The sequence below is a fragment of the Lutra lutra genome, chromosome 18, assembly GCF_902655055.1.
Source record: "Lutra lutra chromosome 18, mLutLut1.2, whole genome shotgun sequence".
NCBI classification, from domain to species: domain Eukaryota; kingdom Metazoa; phylum Chordata; class Mammalia; order Carnivora; family Mustelidae; genus Lutra; species Lutra lutra.
The window spans coordinates 3,707,683-3,724,981 of NC_062295.1; the positions used below are offsets into that span (position 1 = coordinate 3,707,683).

Sequence of the window (17,299 nt, forward strand, 5' to 3'; positions counted from 1 at the left end):
GCCTAGTGTCTGTTTCAAAAGACCCAGTGCTGGCGGACTGAGAGGACTTGAGGTCTTGCCACTGCCTCACTTTTCTGTTCCTATACTCCCCCATTTGAATTTAACCACACTGGCCTTTGAGCCCCTGGATCATACTCAGCCCCTTGAAGTCTCAGGGCCTTTGCACATAGTGTTTCCCCTGCTTGGAACTTGGGACTGACTTACCTAAAGTTTGCCCCCCTCCACCCCATTTGCTCTTATTTGTATTTCAAATCTTGGCTTAAATGTCACCTCTTCAGAGAAGCCTTCCCTGACACCCCTATCAATAATAAATCTCCCCTATTATTTCATTGCACCTCTATCCTCCTATAGCACCCATCACATTTTGTATTTATGCACCTGTTAACCTTTTAAGTGTCTCTCCTCACTAACCTGTGTGCTCCACATCTAGGGTTCTTCCATTTGAAACCAGTTGCCTGGCTCGTAGCCTGGCTCATTGCCTGTTACATAGTAGCTGCATGATAAATATTTGTTGAATAAATAAATGAATCAGTGCAGATGTTGACAGTAGAACTAATAGCAAATCAGAAAGGGCCTGTCTCCCAGCGGGGCATGGATAAGCACAGAAGAGCAAGTCCAAAGCTCTACTAAGAGGAATGTTTAATCAAACATCCAGCCCGTGGAAACGAGTGCCCTGGCCCAGGAAGGCACGCTCTAGGGTTGTTTTACTTTTCTTTTCTTTTCCTTTTTTTTTTTTTTTTTTAAGGATTTTATTTATTTATTTGACAGAGAGAGAGAGAGATCACAAGTACACAGAGAGGCAGGCAGAGAGAGGGGGGAAGCAGGCTCCCCACTGAGCAGAGAGCCTGATGTGGGGCTCGATCCCGGGACTCTGTGATCATGACCCGAGCCGAAGGCAGAGGCCCCAAGCCACTGAGCCACCCAGGTGCCCCTCTAGGGTTGTTTTTCTATAACATCAGGGTCTATCCTACTTTCCTTGCCTCCCCCGCCCCCAAGCAGGGAGGCCAGTAATTTGAATTCAGTGTTGGTATATGTATATGTGTATACACATAACTGTTATGTGATTTAATAAAGATAAGGGAAGAAAGATCACACAGGGAGGGGGGTGTCTTTAGGCCCACCTAGTGGCAAGAGACATGAAAGCTAGCACATTGGAATGTTTCTGTTTTGCGGTGTCAGGGGAGTATGGCAGGAGTATGGATTGGTACAAGTTTCAGCTTTATTACCGTTTATCTCTTGTGCAGCCTAAGTGGGGTACTTCACCTCTTCCAGCTTCACTTGTGTGTGTGTGTGAATTTGGAATGAAAATAAAAGCTACATCAGAAAATTAGATTGTCTTAACATGATGTCTGGCACATAGTAGGTGCTCAGTAAATGGGGATCTTGATTATGAAGTAGAGATTTAATCAGGCTCTTCCAAGACCTGGACTCTAGTCATAAGCACATAAATCTTTCACCTCTTTTATTAATTTTGGCTTCCCAGGTTCCCTGAAAATAGGTTGTATACCAGATTCTGGCCTCCAGAGAGGTGCAGGACTCATTTTAATGTGGAATGTGGTGCATTTATCATTTGAGACCCTTCGGCACCTGCTGCCCTCCCCAGCTGCTTTCCTGCTACAGCAGGCTTGCCTTGGGAGACTTCTTTCTCAACTGAAGAGCAGGTGAAAATAATCTTCACTGGGTCTGCTTACACAATTTTATGTGAATCAAAAGCCAGGAAAGTACATTGCAACCTGCAGGCCTTTAATCCTAACCAATTTTTTTTTTAAAGATTTTATTTATTTATTTGACAGACAGAGATCACAAGTAGGCAGAGAGGAAGGCAGAGAGAGAGGAGGAAGCAGGCTCCCCGCCGAGCAGAGAGCCCGATGCGGGGCTCGATCCCAGGACCCTGAGATCATGACCTGAGCCGAAGGCAGAGGCTTTAACCCACTGAGCCACCCAGACGCCCCAATCCTAACCAATTTTTTAAACTTGCCTTCAGCACCTCATATGCAGCCGTCCCTTCTTTGTGCCTCAGTTTCTCTATACGTAAAATGGGGAGAGGTCTGTGGGGCTGTATAATTATGTCTTCAAAGTAATTGTTCTGGATGTAGAGCTGAAGAGAAGCCTTGAGTTCTGGAAAAGGCCAAAAGAAGCGCTTAGCTTCTCCTGTGAACCCCAACTCCTGGTGGGCTTGGGTTCCCTCCCAGCTATCGCCAGGAGGCAGGTAAAGGTGTGCCCTCTTCTGGACGGGGCAGGAGATCAACCCTGGGAAGTGGGGAGAACCATGGTGGCTCAGGGAGATATTTCAGAGAAGGGGTAAATGGAAGGCGCTGGGTTCCTATAAGAATCTATATGTGAACAGATTATTAGGAGACTAAAGAGTAAGGATGTTAATGCCGTGCTTGGAATGCAGAGGGAAAGTCCGTTTGCGGTGTGGGTGATGGTTCCTCCCCTCTAGATTCAGGTCCATTTGGTTTGTCCCGGAGTCCCGGTCAGCATCTTCTCGGGGCCGCAGCGAAGGGCGTCCTGGGACATGTAGTTCTTTGGCGGGCTTCCTGCGGCGCAGTCCGTCGCCCTCGGTAGCGAGGGGACTCCATTTCCCGAGGTGCCTCGTGTCCGGTGGCGGGGGGAGGGCCGCCGTGGCGTCGCGGCCCCGGCCGAGCTGGGGGTTGGGGCTTGGAGGCCGAGGTACCCGCGGCGGTGGGCGAGTGTCCGTGTGGCCTGGTCCGGGCTATGTCCGCGTGAGGACGCCGCTGACGCCTGCGTCCAGGCCCCGGCCCGGCCCGGCTCGCCGCTCACCATGGGCTCCATTCTGAGCCGCCGCATCGCGGGCGTGGAGGACATCGACATCCAGGCGAACTCGGCCTATCGCTACCCGCCGAAGTCTGGTGAGCGGCCGGCGCGGCCCCGGGCGCGCGGCAGGGCGAGGCCTGGGGCGGAACGCGGAGTGGGCAGGACGCGCCCGCGCGGTGCGCCCCGCAGACGTGCGGTGGGTTCTACTGGGCCGTGGGTTCTACTGGGCCGTCCCTGCGCCTCACCGCCCGGGGCTCCGCGCGATCTCCACTCAGACCGTGGGTGGGGCCCTGGGCTTCCGCGTCCCGGCCCCTCCGGCGGGGTGACCTTGGGTCAGTCGCTTCGCCCCTGTGCTCCTCAGCTCCCTGGTCTGCACACAGGGGAGACTGAGTGGGAAACCCCTAGGGCGGGGGTGAGGTTCCTGGTGCGACGCTGGCGAGGGGTTAGCACGGTGCCCGGCGCTTCGCTTGTGCTTACAAAGTGGTCATTGTCAAAGGGATTGACATCACGCCATCGCCAGTTTTGGCTTTCTTTGGTGGCTTAGTGTGACGACCCGGCCAGTGGTTCTGAACACTCGCCACGCCATCTGGACAGGAGCTTCGCTCTCTTCTGACCACCTGGTGCCTGTGAATATGGTGGGTGGGTAGGGGGAGTGGCGCTCGGCCCAAGGAGATTATGATCAATGGGGGAGAGGCTGCGAGTCCTTGTTAGAGAACAGGAGACTGGTTGGAGAGGAACCTGCCTGGTTCTCTGGCCTTTTTTTTTTTTTTTTTTTTTTTTTTTTTTTTTTTTTTTTTTTTGGTGGCAGGGAGATCTGAGACACCAGCGAGGAAGTTACTTGCCCAAGGTCTCAGAGAGCTGGTTGGAAGCGTCTCTGGGAGCAGAACCACAAATTGGACTGCCAGTCGATTTGTTCCCACTCTGCTTTGCTTCCTGTAAAGAGTGTGGCCTGACCCAGAACTTTAGCTTGGGTTCCTCCCTTTCCATCTTCTCATGGGGGTCATTTGCCATGGAAAGAAAAGAAGGAAAAGGACAGATAATTTGGACATGAGGGAGACTTTGAAGTTGGGTCTCCTGATCCTGGCTTCTGAAGAATCTGTTCTGATCTGGGGGTCTCCTAGACCTCACAGTTGGCCTTGGGACACCCACCAGGCCAGGTTTCCTTCAAATGTAGTCCAGGACCACCCACTGCCACTAGTGGGGAAGCTTGTTCAACGTGCATCTCGCAGGCCCTGCCTCGGACCTGCTGGGGCCTAGGAACTGGCATTGAAACCCTTTCTCAAGTGAGTCTGATGTCCACTGAAATTTGAGAACCGCTCTGCCCTGATTTTGGAAGTCCAACAGGGGGTGTGTCTGGGAAAATAGAGGGGGTGGAGATAGCACAGTTTTTGGAACACTCAGAAGTGGGTAGAAGGACTTATTGCCTGCCTATGTCCCAGGCAGAAGTACGGGGCTGCTCAGCCGGGTATGGGGATCCCCTGGAGGCCGGTGGGCTGACGTCCCTACATGTGATTGAAGCGGTTGTTTGAATTCATCGTCTTCCATCTCTGATGTTCTTCCATCCTCTTAGGCTGAGTGACATTCTGGAAGCTGCTCTGCGCTCTGGGTCACAGTTTCCTTATCTCTACAGTGGGTTGATGCTTGTACACTGGTCAGAATAGTGCACCTTAAGTCCTCAAAATACTGATTGCTGTAATGGCCTAAAAAGAATATTAGGTGGCCAGTGCAGGCCGTAATAGCACCTACCTGTGGCGTGGCAGAGGTATCTGAGTTTAATGTGGCATTTCCTATAGAACCTGGGACTAGGGCACACTTTGCCTGGGTGTTTGGACAAATCACAAATACAAGGCCTTTATAATACCACTTTCAGATTCTGTGTGGTAGACCTTGCTAATCATTCGGGACACTCTTTGACACGGAGTCTGGAGTTGGTTTCAGAATCCATTAACAAACACCCCGGTCAGCCACAACTAATCGATTGGGTCTGGCGCCCACGGTGAATGTCGTAGGCTACCTTAGAGCACCACAGCTGTGCTCTCCTGGACGTGTCCAGTCCAGAAGCTGTCCTCTCGACTTCCTTGTGCCTCGGGCCACCTTGCTCAGGGAGGTTCGGTCTGAGAAATGTTCTTAGCAGTACTTTCATATGTTTCCCCAAGGGTGGACTGGGGAGCCCCGGGGGGGTTCAGATGATTTTTAGGGGATGGCCCCGTGGAGCCTTCAGGCACCTGATGAGAAAGTATCTTTTCAGGTCTCTGTTAATTTTGTTGATAATATCAGAGAAAAATGATTAGATGCTAATTTTTAAAAACACATCTATAATTTTGTCCAGTCCATTCCAGCTTTTTTGAGATAAAATTGACATAACGTTGTGCAAGTTTAAGGTGTACACACGATGATTTGATATGCGTGCACATGGGGATGCACATCCTGTCCAGTTTTCTTTTGCTTATGGAACTTTGAGCATGTACTGCAAAGGTATCTAGCTTAAATTTAATAACATTTGCTTTGTTTTCATTGTATTTTTTTTTCATTTTACTTTTTAAGTGGCTTTATTGAGATATAAATTGTGTGCCATACAATGCATTCATTGGAAACATATGATTTGTTGACTTTCAGTAAACATACAGAATTGTCCAGCAGTCACCACAGTCAGGTTTTAGACATTTCCAGCACCGTCCAAAGTTTCCTGGTGCCTCTTTGCAGTCCGTCTGTGCCCCTACCCGGCCCCCATCCCATTACTCTGATCTGCTTTCTGTCTTTAAATTGTGCCCTCTCTGGACACTTCATATAAAAGGAATCATACAACATGTAGTCTCTCTTGCATCTGGCTTCTTGCACTTGGAATGATGTCTTTGAAGTTCATCCCTGGTGCTCGCTTCGGCAGCACATATACTAAAATTGGAAGTTCATCCCTGTTGTAACAGGTGTCTTGTACCTTATTGTACAGTACAGATATCATACATTTTATTTGCCAGTCAACAGTTGGGTTGTTTCCACTTTTTGGCTATAATGAATAATGCTGCTATGAACATTGAACGTTTGTGTGGCCCTTTACAATTCTCTTTAGTATACACCTAGGAAAGGAATTGCTGGGTGTTAGGGGAATTCCTGGGTGTTAGGGCGACTCTATGTTTGACCTTTTGATGAACTGCCAGACTGTTTGCCCAGCTGTTTCATCTTACAGTCTCATCAGCAGTGTGTGAGGATTCCAGTGCTCCACATCCTTGCCAACACTTATTATTGTCTACTTTTTCTTTCTTTCTTTCTTTCTTTTTTTTTTTTTTTTTAATAGGCTCTACGCCCAACATGGGGCTTGAACTCAAGGTCCTGAGATTAGGAGCCCTATGTTCTACCTACCTAGTCCACCAGGCACCCCTGTTGTCTACCTTTTTCACTATAACCATCCTTGTGGGTGTGAAGTGGTATCCCATTGTGGTTTTGATTTGCATTTCCTTGATGACTGATGATGTGGAACACCTTTTCACGTGCTTATCAGCCATTTGTATTCTGTGTGTGTGTGTGTGAGAGAGAGAGCGAGAGAGCATGCGCCGCATGGGCACAGGTGCCAGACGTTTATTTTTGTCTTTTTTTTTTTAAGATTTTATTTGTTTATTTGACAGAGATCATAAGTAGGCAGAGAGGCAGGCAGAGAGAGAGGAGGAAGCAGGCTCCCCGCTGAACGGAGAGCTCGATGTGGGGCTCTATCCCAGGACCCTGGGATCATGACCTGAGCTGAAGGCAGAGGCTTTAACCCACTGAGCCACCCAGGCGCCCCTGTTTTTGTCTGTTGTTCATTTTTTTAAAGATTGGATTGTTTGTCTTCTTACTCAAATGTAACATTTCCTTATTCTGGGTACAATGATACAATTCCTTTATCAGCTCTGTGACTTGCTAACATTTTTCCTAGTCTTTGGCTTGTCTTCATTTTTCTTAATGGTGTCTTCTGAGGGTCACAGGTTTTAAGTTTTGGTTAAGTTCAGTTTGTCAGTCTTTTTAGTGGTTGATGTCTTTGGGGTTATATCTAGGAGATCTTTGCTTAGGCCAAGGTCACAAAGATTTTCTGTGTTTTTTTTCCTCGGAAATTTTACAGTTTCAGCTCATGCGTTTGGGTCTGTGATCCATTTTGTTCCAGTATTTGTACATACTGCCAAAGCAAACACTGGGATCCGTCTTGAGGTAAGGTTTTCATGTGTCGTTCCAGGTAAAACTGTGTTCTTACTTTGCATGTGGATAGTTAGTTATTTCATTATCATCTGTTGAAAAGACTATTTTTGTCCCATCCCGCTGCGTCTGCACTTTTGTAAAATATGAGTTCACCATAAATATGAGGGTTTAATTCTGTACTGCGCGGCCCTGATCACACAGCTGGCCTGTCTTCAGCCGAGGGTCAGAGCGGGAGTGAGGACACCGTGGCTCAGCCATAAAGAGAAGGTGCAGACCTGCAGGAGGGGCCCGGAGTGTAGCACGTGCCCCCACGGAGGGCCTGGCTGTGGGCAGCTGCTGCCACAGCCTCGCCTCCTGCTGGAGTTGTTCCTGTTAATCGTGTGTCTCCGAGGATGCCACCTGCCCTGCCCTTGTGTTGGAGGGAGGTCGTGCCGGGACCAGGTCACCCAGGAGAAGTGTCAGAAGGGGAGGCGATCAGACATGTGGCCTACCAGCCCAGGCAGTGGAGGGAGGGAAGGCGAGATATGCCCCAGACCTAAACCCTGTGTGTGTGTGTGTGTGTGTGTGTGTGTGTGTGTACTTTCAGAGTGTTCTCACCTCCTCCTTCTTACTGGAGCCTTGCCTTATCCTTGTGACACCAAACTTTCGTCCTGTGGTGGAGGAACTAGAAATCAGACTGAGCCTTTTGTCATGTGGCATCTGAGCCTGGGGTGTACCGTAGGCGAGTAACAAGTACTTGTGCAACAGGCCCCGAAGGAGACCAGCCCCATCTCCCTCATGTACGGGCTGCTCAGGCAGGGCTGCATCTGACCCCTTGGGGTGGCGGGCGGGGGTCCGGGGACTCCTGGGTCTCCTGCCATGTGATGGAGGGGCCCAAGGTGAGAGCCAGACTTCTTTTTTTTTTTTTTTTTAAGATTTTTTTTTTATTTATTTATTTGACAGACAGAGATCACAAGTAGGCAGAGAGGCAGGCAGAGAAAGAGGAGGAAGCAGGCTCCCTGCTGAGCAGAGAGCCCGATTCGGGGCTCGATCCCAGGACCCTGAGATCATGAGAGCCAGACTTCTGGTGTGTGTTTTTGTGTTGCTGGCTGTCTAGGAACGTCTCGTGAGCACTTGTGTTGGGTATGCCCTTTCGGACTCGTTTCTTTGGTATCTAAAGAGCCGAGGCCGGTGTTCAGATGAGGGAGGACATTCTCTGTCACTGGGGGCATTCTGGGTCTCCCGGCCATCCCTGTTCCAAGGGAGGGAGCTTGTGCTGAGAGCCCCATGGGTTGGTGGCAGTAGGGTGGGGGGTGGAGAGAAGGGGGCTCCTCCTGCTCACAGGCGGCTCACCTTCCTGCTCAGGGACCTGCACCGTCCCCTCCAGTGTGGGGCAGCTTAGCTGGACTCCTGTCCTGTCTCCGTCCTGTGCTGTTCACCGATGAGATCTAGTTCTGTGCTTCTGTTCTCGTCAGCTTGGTTTGGGTTTTATCGTTGGACTTGCTGCATAAATAAACTGTGTCTTCGGAGCTCCAGTTGTTACACTTCGGGTAAAAGCAGAGGCAACAAGAAGCGTAGTAAGTGGGCTGCGCTGGGCGGGCATCTGAGCACCCGTTCCCTGAAGCCGCGGCCCGGAGTTGCTGGGGTCCAGGAGCTTGCTTTGGCGCCCGGGCCCTGGGGCCGCGGGGAGCTGAGGTCCCACGGGTCCCTGTCGGAGTGTTGCCTGCGCTCGGGTTCTGAGAGGCCGGGGGCTCGGTGTGCTTGTTTCTGAGGTCTTGCATCCTTTACTCAGCTCCGGGCGTGTGTCGGGGCTCAGCGACTCTGGGGCCCTTTCAGAGTTCCTCTGGGGATCGTAGAGAAGCCATCACCCCCTGTTGACTTGAACATAACCTGGCTGTCAGCCAGCTCCTGGCAGCCTCCCTGGCCTGGGTTTGTGGGACTTTGCCGTCCGTGGGCCGACTCCGCGGGCCGACTCCTCAGCCCGCACGGCCTGAGCTTGGGCTGTCTGGTGGCAGAACCAGTGCGCCTTTCATCCCTGTGCGGGGAGGTGGCTGCTGCCGTTCCCTAGTCAACCGTTGTGCTGAGGGCCCCCCTGCCTGGATAGGGGGGTGTGGGTGTGCACGTGTGTGTCCTCTTCCTCACAGGTGGGGTGACCTTTAGTGTTTACAACACACCCATCCACAAACATGGACAAGTGAGGATTAGTTTAGCACATGAGATTGAACCTTGGAGCAGTCCTCTGTCCTCCACCTCCAGCCAGTAGAGGTGCGGTGGAAGGAGCACTAGATTCTGAGTCCTGAGGCCTGAGTCTGGCTCTGGTCTGTGGCCTTGAGCCAGGAGCTTGCTCTCTGGCCCCATTTCCCTGACTCACTGGGGTTAACCTCTGGTTGCCCAGGCCTCTTTGCTGTTGGGACTCTGTGAGTCCACATGAGCGGGCAGGGTGATACCACGCCCTGCCCAACTTTTGTTTTCCAGCAGGCCCAGAAGTTTCCTGGAGGATGTCCTGTACTTCCTGGATGACCCCGGCAGGCAGTGACCACTGCCGTCTGCCTCTCCTCCCAAACCCAGTGCCGCTGGGACCAGACATTTGTGTGGGACCGTGTTCCATTTGGCATTTCCTGTGTGCATTTCTGCATGGTTGTGTTGTCACCCAGCCTCACGATTCTGTGTTATTCCATGAAATGGTGTCCCATAAAAGGACGGATGGTGTCACAGGCAACCCCTGCCCCGTGCAGCGCCTGATTCGGCCTCAGTGAATAACCAAGCAATTGTTATTCTGCCAGCTGCCCCTGTGTCTGCCCGGCTCCGCCCCAGTGTGTGTCTGAGGGGGTGAGCGTCCCACCAGGATGGGAGTGAGAGGGAGGAGGAGTGAGGCCCACGGCCTCTGCCATGGGCAGAAAAGCTCATGGTAAGGAACAGCGTGGGAGAGGGTGCGTCCGGCACGGAGTCCGTCCCTTGCTTAGTCAGAGAAACAGGAGGCAGCGCAAGGCTTGAGGAGTGCCTGCTGGGACATGCCTCCATCTCCTTCTCAGGGATTTCTGCTGTGCTTTGCTCCTGCCTGGTACTGATTCGGGCCCTCCCACTTGGCCCTGGGTGCCTGCACCCAGGGCAGGCGCACTGCTGTATTGGTCCCCTCCGGGTGGCCCTGGCATCCCCTGTTTGGATAACTGCAGCTTTCTGTCATCCAGACCTCCTGCCCCTCCTGCCACGTGACGTCCCCGAGTGACCAGACTCCCTGGAGGCCTCCAGGGGGGATCAAAAGAAGGAATTGTGTTTGGTTCATGGGTTAAGAAATGCGTGTGTGTGTGTGTGTACACCCATACAAAGATCTTCCTTGACTCGCGATGGGTCTCTGTGGCCATAAATCTGTCATAAGCTGGAGAGACCAGAAGTCGAAAATACATTGAATACACCTAAGCTGCTGAACATTGTTTTTCTGTTTTTTTTTTTTTTTTTTTTTTTTTTTTTATATATTTTGTTTGTTTATTTGAGAGAGAGACAGTGAGAGAGAGCATGAGCGAGGAGAAGGTCAGAGGGAGAAGCAGACTCCCCATGGAGCTGGGAGCCCGATGCGGGACTCGATCCCGGGACTCTGGGATCATGACCTGAGCCGAAGGCAGTCGTCCAACCAACTGAGCCACCCAGGCGTCCCTGTTTGTTTGTTTTTAATTTTATTTATTTGACAGAGTGAGCGAGCACAAGCATGGGGAGGAGCAGAGGGAGAGGGAGAAGCACGATCCCGGCCGCGGAGGGAGCTGGGTGCGGGGCTCGATCCCAGGACCCTGGGATCCAGGATCATGCCCTGAGCCGAACGCAGATGATTAACCAATTGGGCCCCCTCAAGCGCCCCCATAGTGAACATTGTAACTTACCTTCGCCAACCTTAAATGTGCTCAGAACACTTACATTAGCTGACAGGTAGTCAAAATCATCTAACACAAAGCCTGTTTTATAAGTGTTCGATGGCCGTGTAATTGGTTGAACACGAACTGAAAGGGAAGCACAGAGTGGTGGTCTGGGCGCGGCAGGGTGGTGAGTGTCAGTTGTACACCCTGGTGACTGCGTTGCTGATTGGGAGCTGAGGCTCCTGCCACTGCCCCGCGTCCAGAGCGAGGATCCCACCGATCCCACGCACAGATCATTAGCCCGGAAAGATCCACATTCACAGTTTGAAGGATGGGTTTTAATGAATGCCTGTCACTTTTGCATCATCCTAAAGTCTAAAGCTTGTGTGTGGAACTGTTGTAAGGCAGGGACCACATGTATGTATTTAACATCGAAGTGTCACGGGCATTTAGAAAGTGTTCAGAGTGTAAGCTTGATGGGTGATCACGGTGAACGTGTCGAATAGAACAGTAGCCGCCCCCCAAACCCCGGTGCCCCTTCCCAATCTCTGTCTCCCTTCTCCCTGGAAACCCCTTCCGACTCCAGCGCAGGTGCTGTCGCCTGTTTCTGGTCTGATCTAAGTAACTGGCTGCTCTTTGCTCCACACTCAGTGATGAGAGGCCCTGACGCTGCTTGTGGGGGCCTGTAGTCGGTTTGGTCTCTGCCGTCTTCATCCGTTCATGTGGAGGGGCAGTGGGCGCATTTCCAGTTCGGGCTCTTAGGGAAAATACTGCCCCGGACCCTCCCGTGACTGCCCTGGTGCCCATGAGTCAGATTGCCTGGGGTCCATGTTTCTCCGAATTGTGGGCAAATCCATGCAGCAGTGACCGTCCTAACCCTGGAAATGTGCAGTTCGGTAACATGAAGCGCTTCCACCCTGTTGTACAGCCGTCCGCCGTCACTTCTCTTGGACTCGTTGGACCCTGTGCCCTTCAGCACCGACTCCCCCTTCCCCTGCACCCAGCCCCTGGCAGCTGCCACTCTTGGTGTTCGCGACTTTTGACTCCCCCAGGACCCGTGTCTGGTCACGTTGGCGCCCCGCAGTGGGTGTGGGGCCCTGAGGCGCGTGTGTTCGGCTACAGTGGGTTTTGCAGGCAGGTTTTCGGAGCTGCTGAGCCCATTCACATTCCCATCTGCTGAGCAGGGCCCGTCTGCTGTGCGTCCTCACCCGCGCTGGGGAGCGTCAGCTGCGTGTGGTTTGTTGTTTTCTAACTTCAGCGGTGGAAATCTCATTGAGTTTGAGTTTACTTTTCCCTGATGACCAGTGAGGTCCTGGCACCTTTTCATATGCAAACCACCGTTCATTTCTCTTCCCTTTTTGTGAGGTGTCTGTTGAAATCGTTTGTGCATTCTTCACACTGGATTGTCCCCTTTCTCACTGATTTGTGGGAGTTCTTTCGTAAGTGCTGTTTATTACATTTTTAATTTTCTGGAAATTGGCTGTTGCTATGGCATTTATGCAGACTAGCTTAGGCAGGAGGTGGAAAGTACTGGAAGGCTGGTGCGGGCTGGGTCTCTGTAACCCAAGGGTGGGAAGCCAAGAAGTGGAAGCCATCTGAACACAAAAGCCTCTCATCCCCTCTGGGCTCAGCATCCTTCTGCTGTGACTTTCCCAAAGCTGACTGCTCCCCATCTGGGGCCCTCAAGGACCAAGTCCTTTGGTCTCTGGTTCAGTTCCATGGGAGAGAGAATCTATGTGTTGGTCTTGCACAGTCAGGTGTCCACCTTGACCAGCCAGCAGTGTCTAGGGGATGGGGGCTGCACGATCTGGTGGCAGCTGGGGCCCACTCAGTGGGTGGTGGAAGCTGTTTCCAGAAAAGCGCAGGACCCCTTCTCCCAAGAAAAGGTGGCTGCAGCCACTTACTCTGGAACTCCGTGAACTGGAATCTTTGCTTAGAGTTGTTTTCAGTTCATTGTTCTTCCCTCTGTGATATTGGGGATCGAGAGGTTTTATTGAACAAGATTCCACTGTGGTCAGGCCGTCATGCTGGAGTGGGGCTGAGAAGGAAATGTTTATCAGGTGGCTTTTCACCTGTGCAAGGCTCCTTTGCGTTATCGGCTACTTTTATCCTTAGGACAGCCTGAGATGTCATTGTTGGTGTTACTCACTGAGGCCTCCATGTTGCAGATGGGGACACCGAGGCCCACAGAGGTTAGCCTGCCCTAGGTCACCTAGGCTGCACAGAGAAGCGCTGTAGTGGCTATGGGCAGGACCTTGGCCCAGGAATCAGGGAGCAGGGTGATTAGAGATGGGTGGGGACCCCCTTGAGGTCAGTCTTTTCTTTCTGATTGGGAACCTGCTCCCAGGCTGTGGGGCCTCCCACCTGGCCAGGAGTTTCAGGAGCCTCAGGAGCCTGAAGATGCTTTTCTTTCCTGAGATCACTCTGTGGGGACTGCGATGTTTTCATTGGTTGGTCAGGCTCACCCGGGGCTTAGCAGCATTGGATTCGGGAAGCTGGTAACCCGGGAACATCTGTCCTGGTAGAGAATGAGAAGAATTTTGGGCTGGTGGTGTCCATGAACTGTCCCCGGCCATTGCACATTCCTGCTCGGCTCTCCGCCTCCCCCTACTGGGGCTGCTGAGCAGGACGCGTGCCCAGTGTCCCAGGACCAGTTGTGTATTTTAGCAGGGGGGGTTGTGCACAGTCTTTAGTCATGTCATGGCTTACCTGGCAGGGACATTGTGATTTATAGTAAGAAATAAATATTTGTTTTTCACCTGTTCCTGTTGCAGAGCCCCTAAAACCCTTGGGATTTCCTAAGCGGTGAGTGGTAGAAGTGAAATCAGAGTCTTGATACTCAGAATGAGCCTTTCCACCACACCTGAGTGTTATGTTATGTTATGTTATGTTATGTTAGTGAGGAGATTTTGGAAAGCACCTAAAGATGGGTCCTGGCTGCCTTTGGACTCAGCCTTGTGATCAGAGACTGGAGATTGAGAGGGTCACCAGCAGCCAGTGCTTCAGTCAACCGTGGCTGTGTAACAAAGGCTCCATGCAAACCCGAAATGGCTGGGCTCGAATGGCTTTCTGGTTGGTGAGCGCAGTGAAACGCCAAGAGGTGGAGCCCTCAGGGAGGGCTGGGAAGCACCTGTGTCCTTCCACGTGCCTTGTCTGTGGCCTCCTCCATCTGGCTCCTCCTCCTACTTTTATAGTAAACTGGAGGTCTAGTAAGTGAACCGTTACCTTGAGTTTTGTGAGCTCTTCTAGCAAACTGGGGGTCATGGGAATGTCCAGTTTATAGCCAGTTGACAGGTGACCAGCTGGAGTGGGGATTGGCATCTGAAAGGAGAGGGCGTTGGTGTGGGGCTGAGCTCTTATTAATCTGTGGGATCTGGTGCTGTCCCTGGGTGGGTAGTGTCAGGATTGAGCTGAATTTTTAGGTCACCCGGTCAGTGTGCGCAGGAATTACAGAGTTGCTGGGTGGTGTGGGAGGGACACAAAGGGGCTGGTATAATTGAGTGTGCTGCTCTGAGGACACCACCTCTGCCTGGTGCTGGGCTTGAGCAGGTCACGTGACCTCTCTGTGCCTCCGGTTTCCTGGACTGCCAACTAGTAGTAAGGGTGTCATCCACCCTCCACCTCTGTTCATTCAGCCGATTTTTATGAAGCTCCTGTGTGCAGGCCAGGTGGGGGCCACTGGGGTACAGGATGGTGGACAAACTTGTGACGCCCTGGCTGGAGTGTGAACCAACCAGCAAGGGAAGAAAAACAGTGACCCCACTGTGAAGACAGTGGAGGCTGGAGGGTTTCTCTCGGGTAGACAGATGGCTCGCAGGGAGGTTGTAGGAAGCCTTCTACTGAGTGGCAGGGTGGGAGCATCCCTTTGGTCACAGGGAGTGGAGAAAGCTCCAGCATCCTGGGGGACAGGCCCGGAAGGTGGTGCTGGGTGAGGCGAGGTGGGCATTACAGAGCAGAGTCACTAGTTTTCGGGGCGGTGAGTGGGGCGAGGTCGAGGCATGGGGATGTGTGTGGCTGGGGATGGAATCAGTGTCGTGGGTCTGGAGCATCTGCAGTGCACGGAGGGAGCCTGCACCCCCTAGAACTGATTGTTCATGTCTTGCATTACCTGCAACCACACAGAGACTCGAGGCTGGGAGGAAGGTGAGCCGCTGCTGGGAATTGCAGGAGGTGAGAATGTCAGGCCTGAGTCTCCACAAGGATCCAGGGTGCAGGCAGGGGTTCCGAAGGGGTCAGGGCTTGAGTATAGATATCCCAGTTTGTTGTGTTTTAATCTGATCCCTCCAGAACTGTGAGAAGGCCCCTTGGGGACCACCCAGAACAGTAGGCTACATCACCTGGTGATGAAGCCACGAGCTGCCCCACAGCACTGGCCGTGATGGTGGTGGCTGAAGGCCGCTCAGTTTCTTTCTCTGTGTGCGTCCCATAGCTTGGTGGGTTTGGTTCACATGCTTCTGGACCTCAGACCCAGTCCAGCTGCACTGTTCTAGCAACGCCGCAGTCTGGGTGACTTATGAACCATGGACATATGTTTGTGTCACAGTTCTGGAACCAGGGAAGTCCAAGATCAAGGTGTTCGGTGTCTGACCAGAGCCTCCTCCTGGTTCGTAGACCGCTGTCTTCTCATGGCCTCACGTGGCTGGGTTTGGAGACTCCAGAGGCCTCTGTTATAAGGGCACTGAGTCTACCCCTCAGCACGTCCTCATGACCTGGTCACACCCCCGAAGGCCCCAGCTCCCGGTACCATGGTGTTAGGGGTGAGGTTTCAGCATGTGAATCTGGAGGAGACATGAACATTTGGTCTGTAGCAGGGTCTTAAACTTTGGTCTTGATGAAACTTGCGATCTGTGAATGTGTAGCCAAGGGGGGAGTGAGTTGAGCAGGTGTCTTCTGGGAGAGCTTCCAGGTCCCCCTTTTACTCTTCCCCCTCCTCGCCTGCCTCCTGGGACATTCTAGGTACTTGGGGGTGGATCATTGTGTGCTTTGGAGAGCTTGTCCTGGTGCCTCGTCTCTTAGAAGGGTGAATCCGCTTATGTAATTGAGAGTGTTTCCATGTGGGGGCTGGAAGTGATGAACGTGGTCCACCATGTGTACGAGCAGACATCTGAAAGGGCAGTGGGGGTGCCTGGGTTGCTCATTGGGTTAAACCTCTGCCTTCAGCTCAGGTCATGATCTCAGGGTCCTGGGATTGAGCCCCGCATCGGGCTCTGTGCTCAGCAGGGAGCCTACTTCCCTTCCTCTCTCTCTGCCTGCCTGCCTCTCTGCCTACTTGTGATCCGTGTCTGTCAAATAAATAAATAAAAATCTTTAAAAAAAAAAAAAAATGAAAGGGGAACAGACAGAACAGCCCCAGAGCTGGCCATCCCTGGAGCAGCCTCCCGAAGGGAGCCTCATGGTTTTGATTTTCCTCCTCTGTAAAAGATGAGGAACATGCACGTCCATCCACATCGGACGCACGTGTGTGAAGGAAAACAGCTGTGTGTGGGAACTCGGGGAGGCCTCCAGGGGAGGTCTCCTCCCTTGGTCTTTATTTTGGTGGCTGGCCACCTGTTGCTTCTCCAGGTCACTTGGATGCTTGTAAGTAGGGCGGAGTCTGAATTCCTCCCTACAGAGGAGCTGAACCGGCTGAATTCTTCTGAGGTGGTGTGATCTCCAAGCGTGTCGTTGCCGCCTAGCTGGGCTTCAGGGCCAAAATCGTGGCCTCTGGCTGGCTTCTGAGTGTGGCCTTAGGAGGGTTTTCAGCTGGCCTGATTGGGAAGGCCTTCCCGCGTGGCTCATTCATTGCGGGCAGACGGCTGCCCTTTGTAGTCAGCCATGAGGTGACACCACTGGCTGCTGTCCCCGTGTGGCAGTAGGAAAGGCCGGGCAGGGGGTTAAGACACAGGGGGCCGGGACTCTCTTCTCTTTTCCTTCCATCTTCCAGTCTGTCTGCTTTATGTTTCTGCCCTTCATGATGTTTCCTTGCTTTTCTCTCCCTCCTCTTCAGAGCTCTGCCTGCTCATCTGGGTCCTAAACTACCTGTATGCACACAGCACACACCCAGACACACGTGCACACCTGTGGGTGTGTACACCACATGCTGCACACGTGTACACACGAGCGCACACGCCTCCTTGGCCCTCAGTTCTTCCTTTCCTTTAAAAGTTCCCCTTTAGGGGCGCCTGGGTGGCTCAGTGGGTTGGGCCGCTGCCTTCGGCTCAGGTCATGATCCCAGGTCCTGGGTTCAAGCCCCTCGTCGGGCTTTCTGCTCAGCGGGGAGCCTGCTTCCTCCTCTCTCTGCCTGCCTCTCTGCCTACTTGTGATTTCTCTCTGTCAAATAAATAAATAAAATCTTTAAAAAAAAAAAAGTTCCCCTTTAGGGGCGCCTGGATGGCTTAGATGGTTAAGCCTCTGCTTTCGGCTCAGGTCATGGTTCCAGCATCCTGGGATCGAGTCCCGCATCGGGCTCGCTGCTCAGTGGGGAGCCTGCTTCTCTCTCTCCCTCTGCTGCTCCCCCTGCTTTTGCTCTCTCTCTGTCAAGTAAATAAATAAAA

At 52.4% G+C, this 17,299-nt stretch overlaps 1 protein-coding gene across 11 annotated transcripts in view; it reads left to right on the forward strand.

Moving 5' to 3' along the window:
- Nucleotides 1-2,608: 2,608 nt before the first annotated feature.
- MGRN1 (mahogunin ring finger 1) overlaps nt 2,609-17,299 on the forward strand; it is a 57,843-nt gene continuing 43,152 nt past the window's right edge. For 5 of the 11 annotated variants that reach the window (XR_007124531.1, XR_007124530.1, XM_047714257.1 and 2 more), the window contains exon 1: nt 2,610-2,873. Coding sequence is in view for 8 of the 11 variants with exons in the window: in XM_047714257.1 (XP_047570213.1) it covers nt 2,786-2,873 (88 nt within the window). In the remaining 3 variants the exon portion in view is untranslated. Of the gene's footprint in view, nt 2,874-17,299 lie in introns of all 11 variants that reach the window. The other 6 variants (XM_047714258.1, XM_047714254.1, XM_047714251.1 and 3 more) reach the window with 2 other exon arrangements.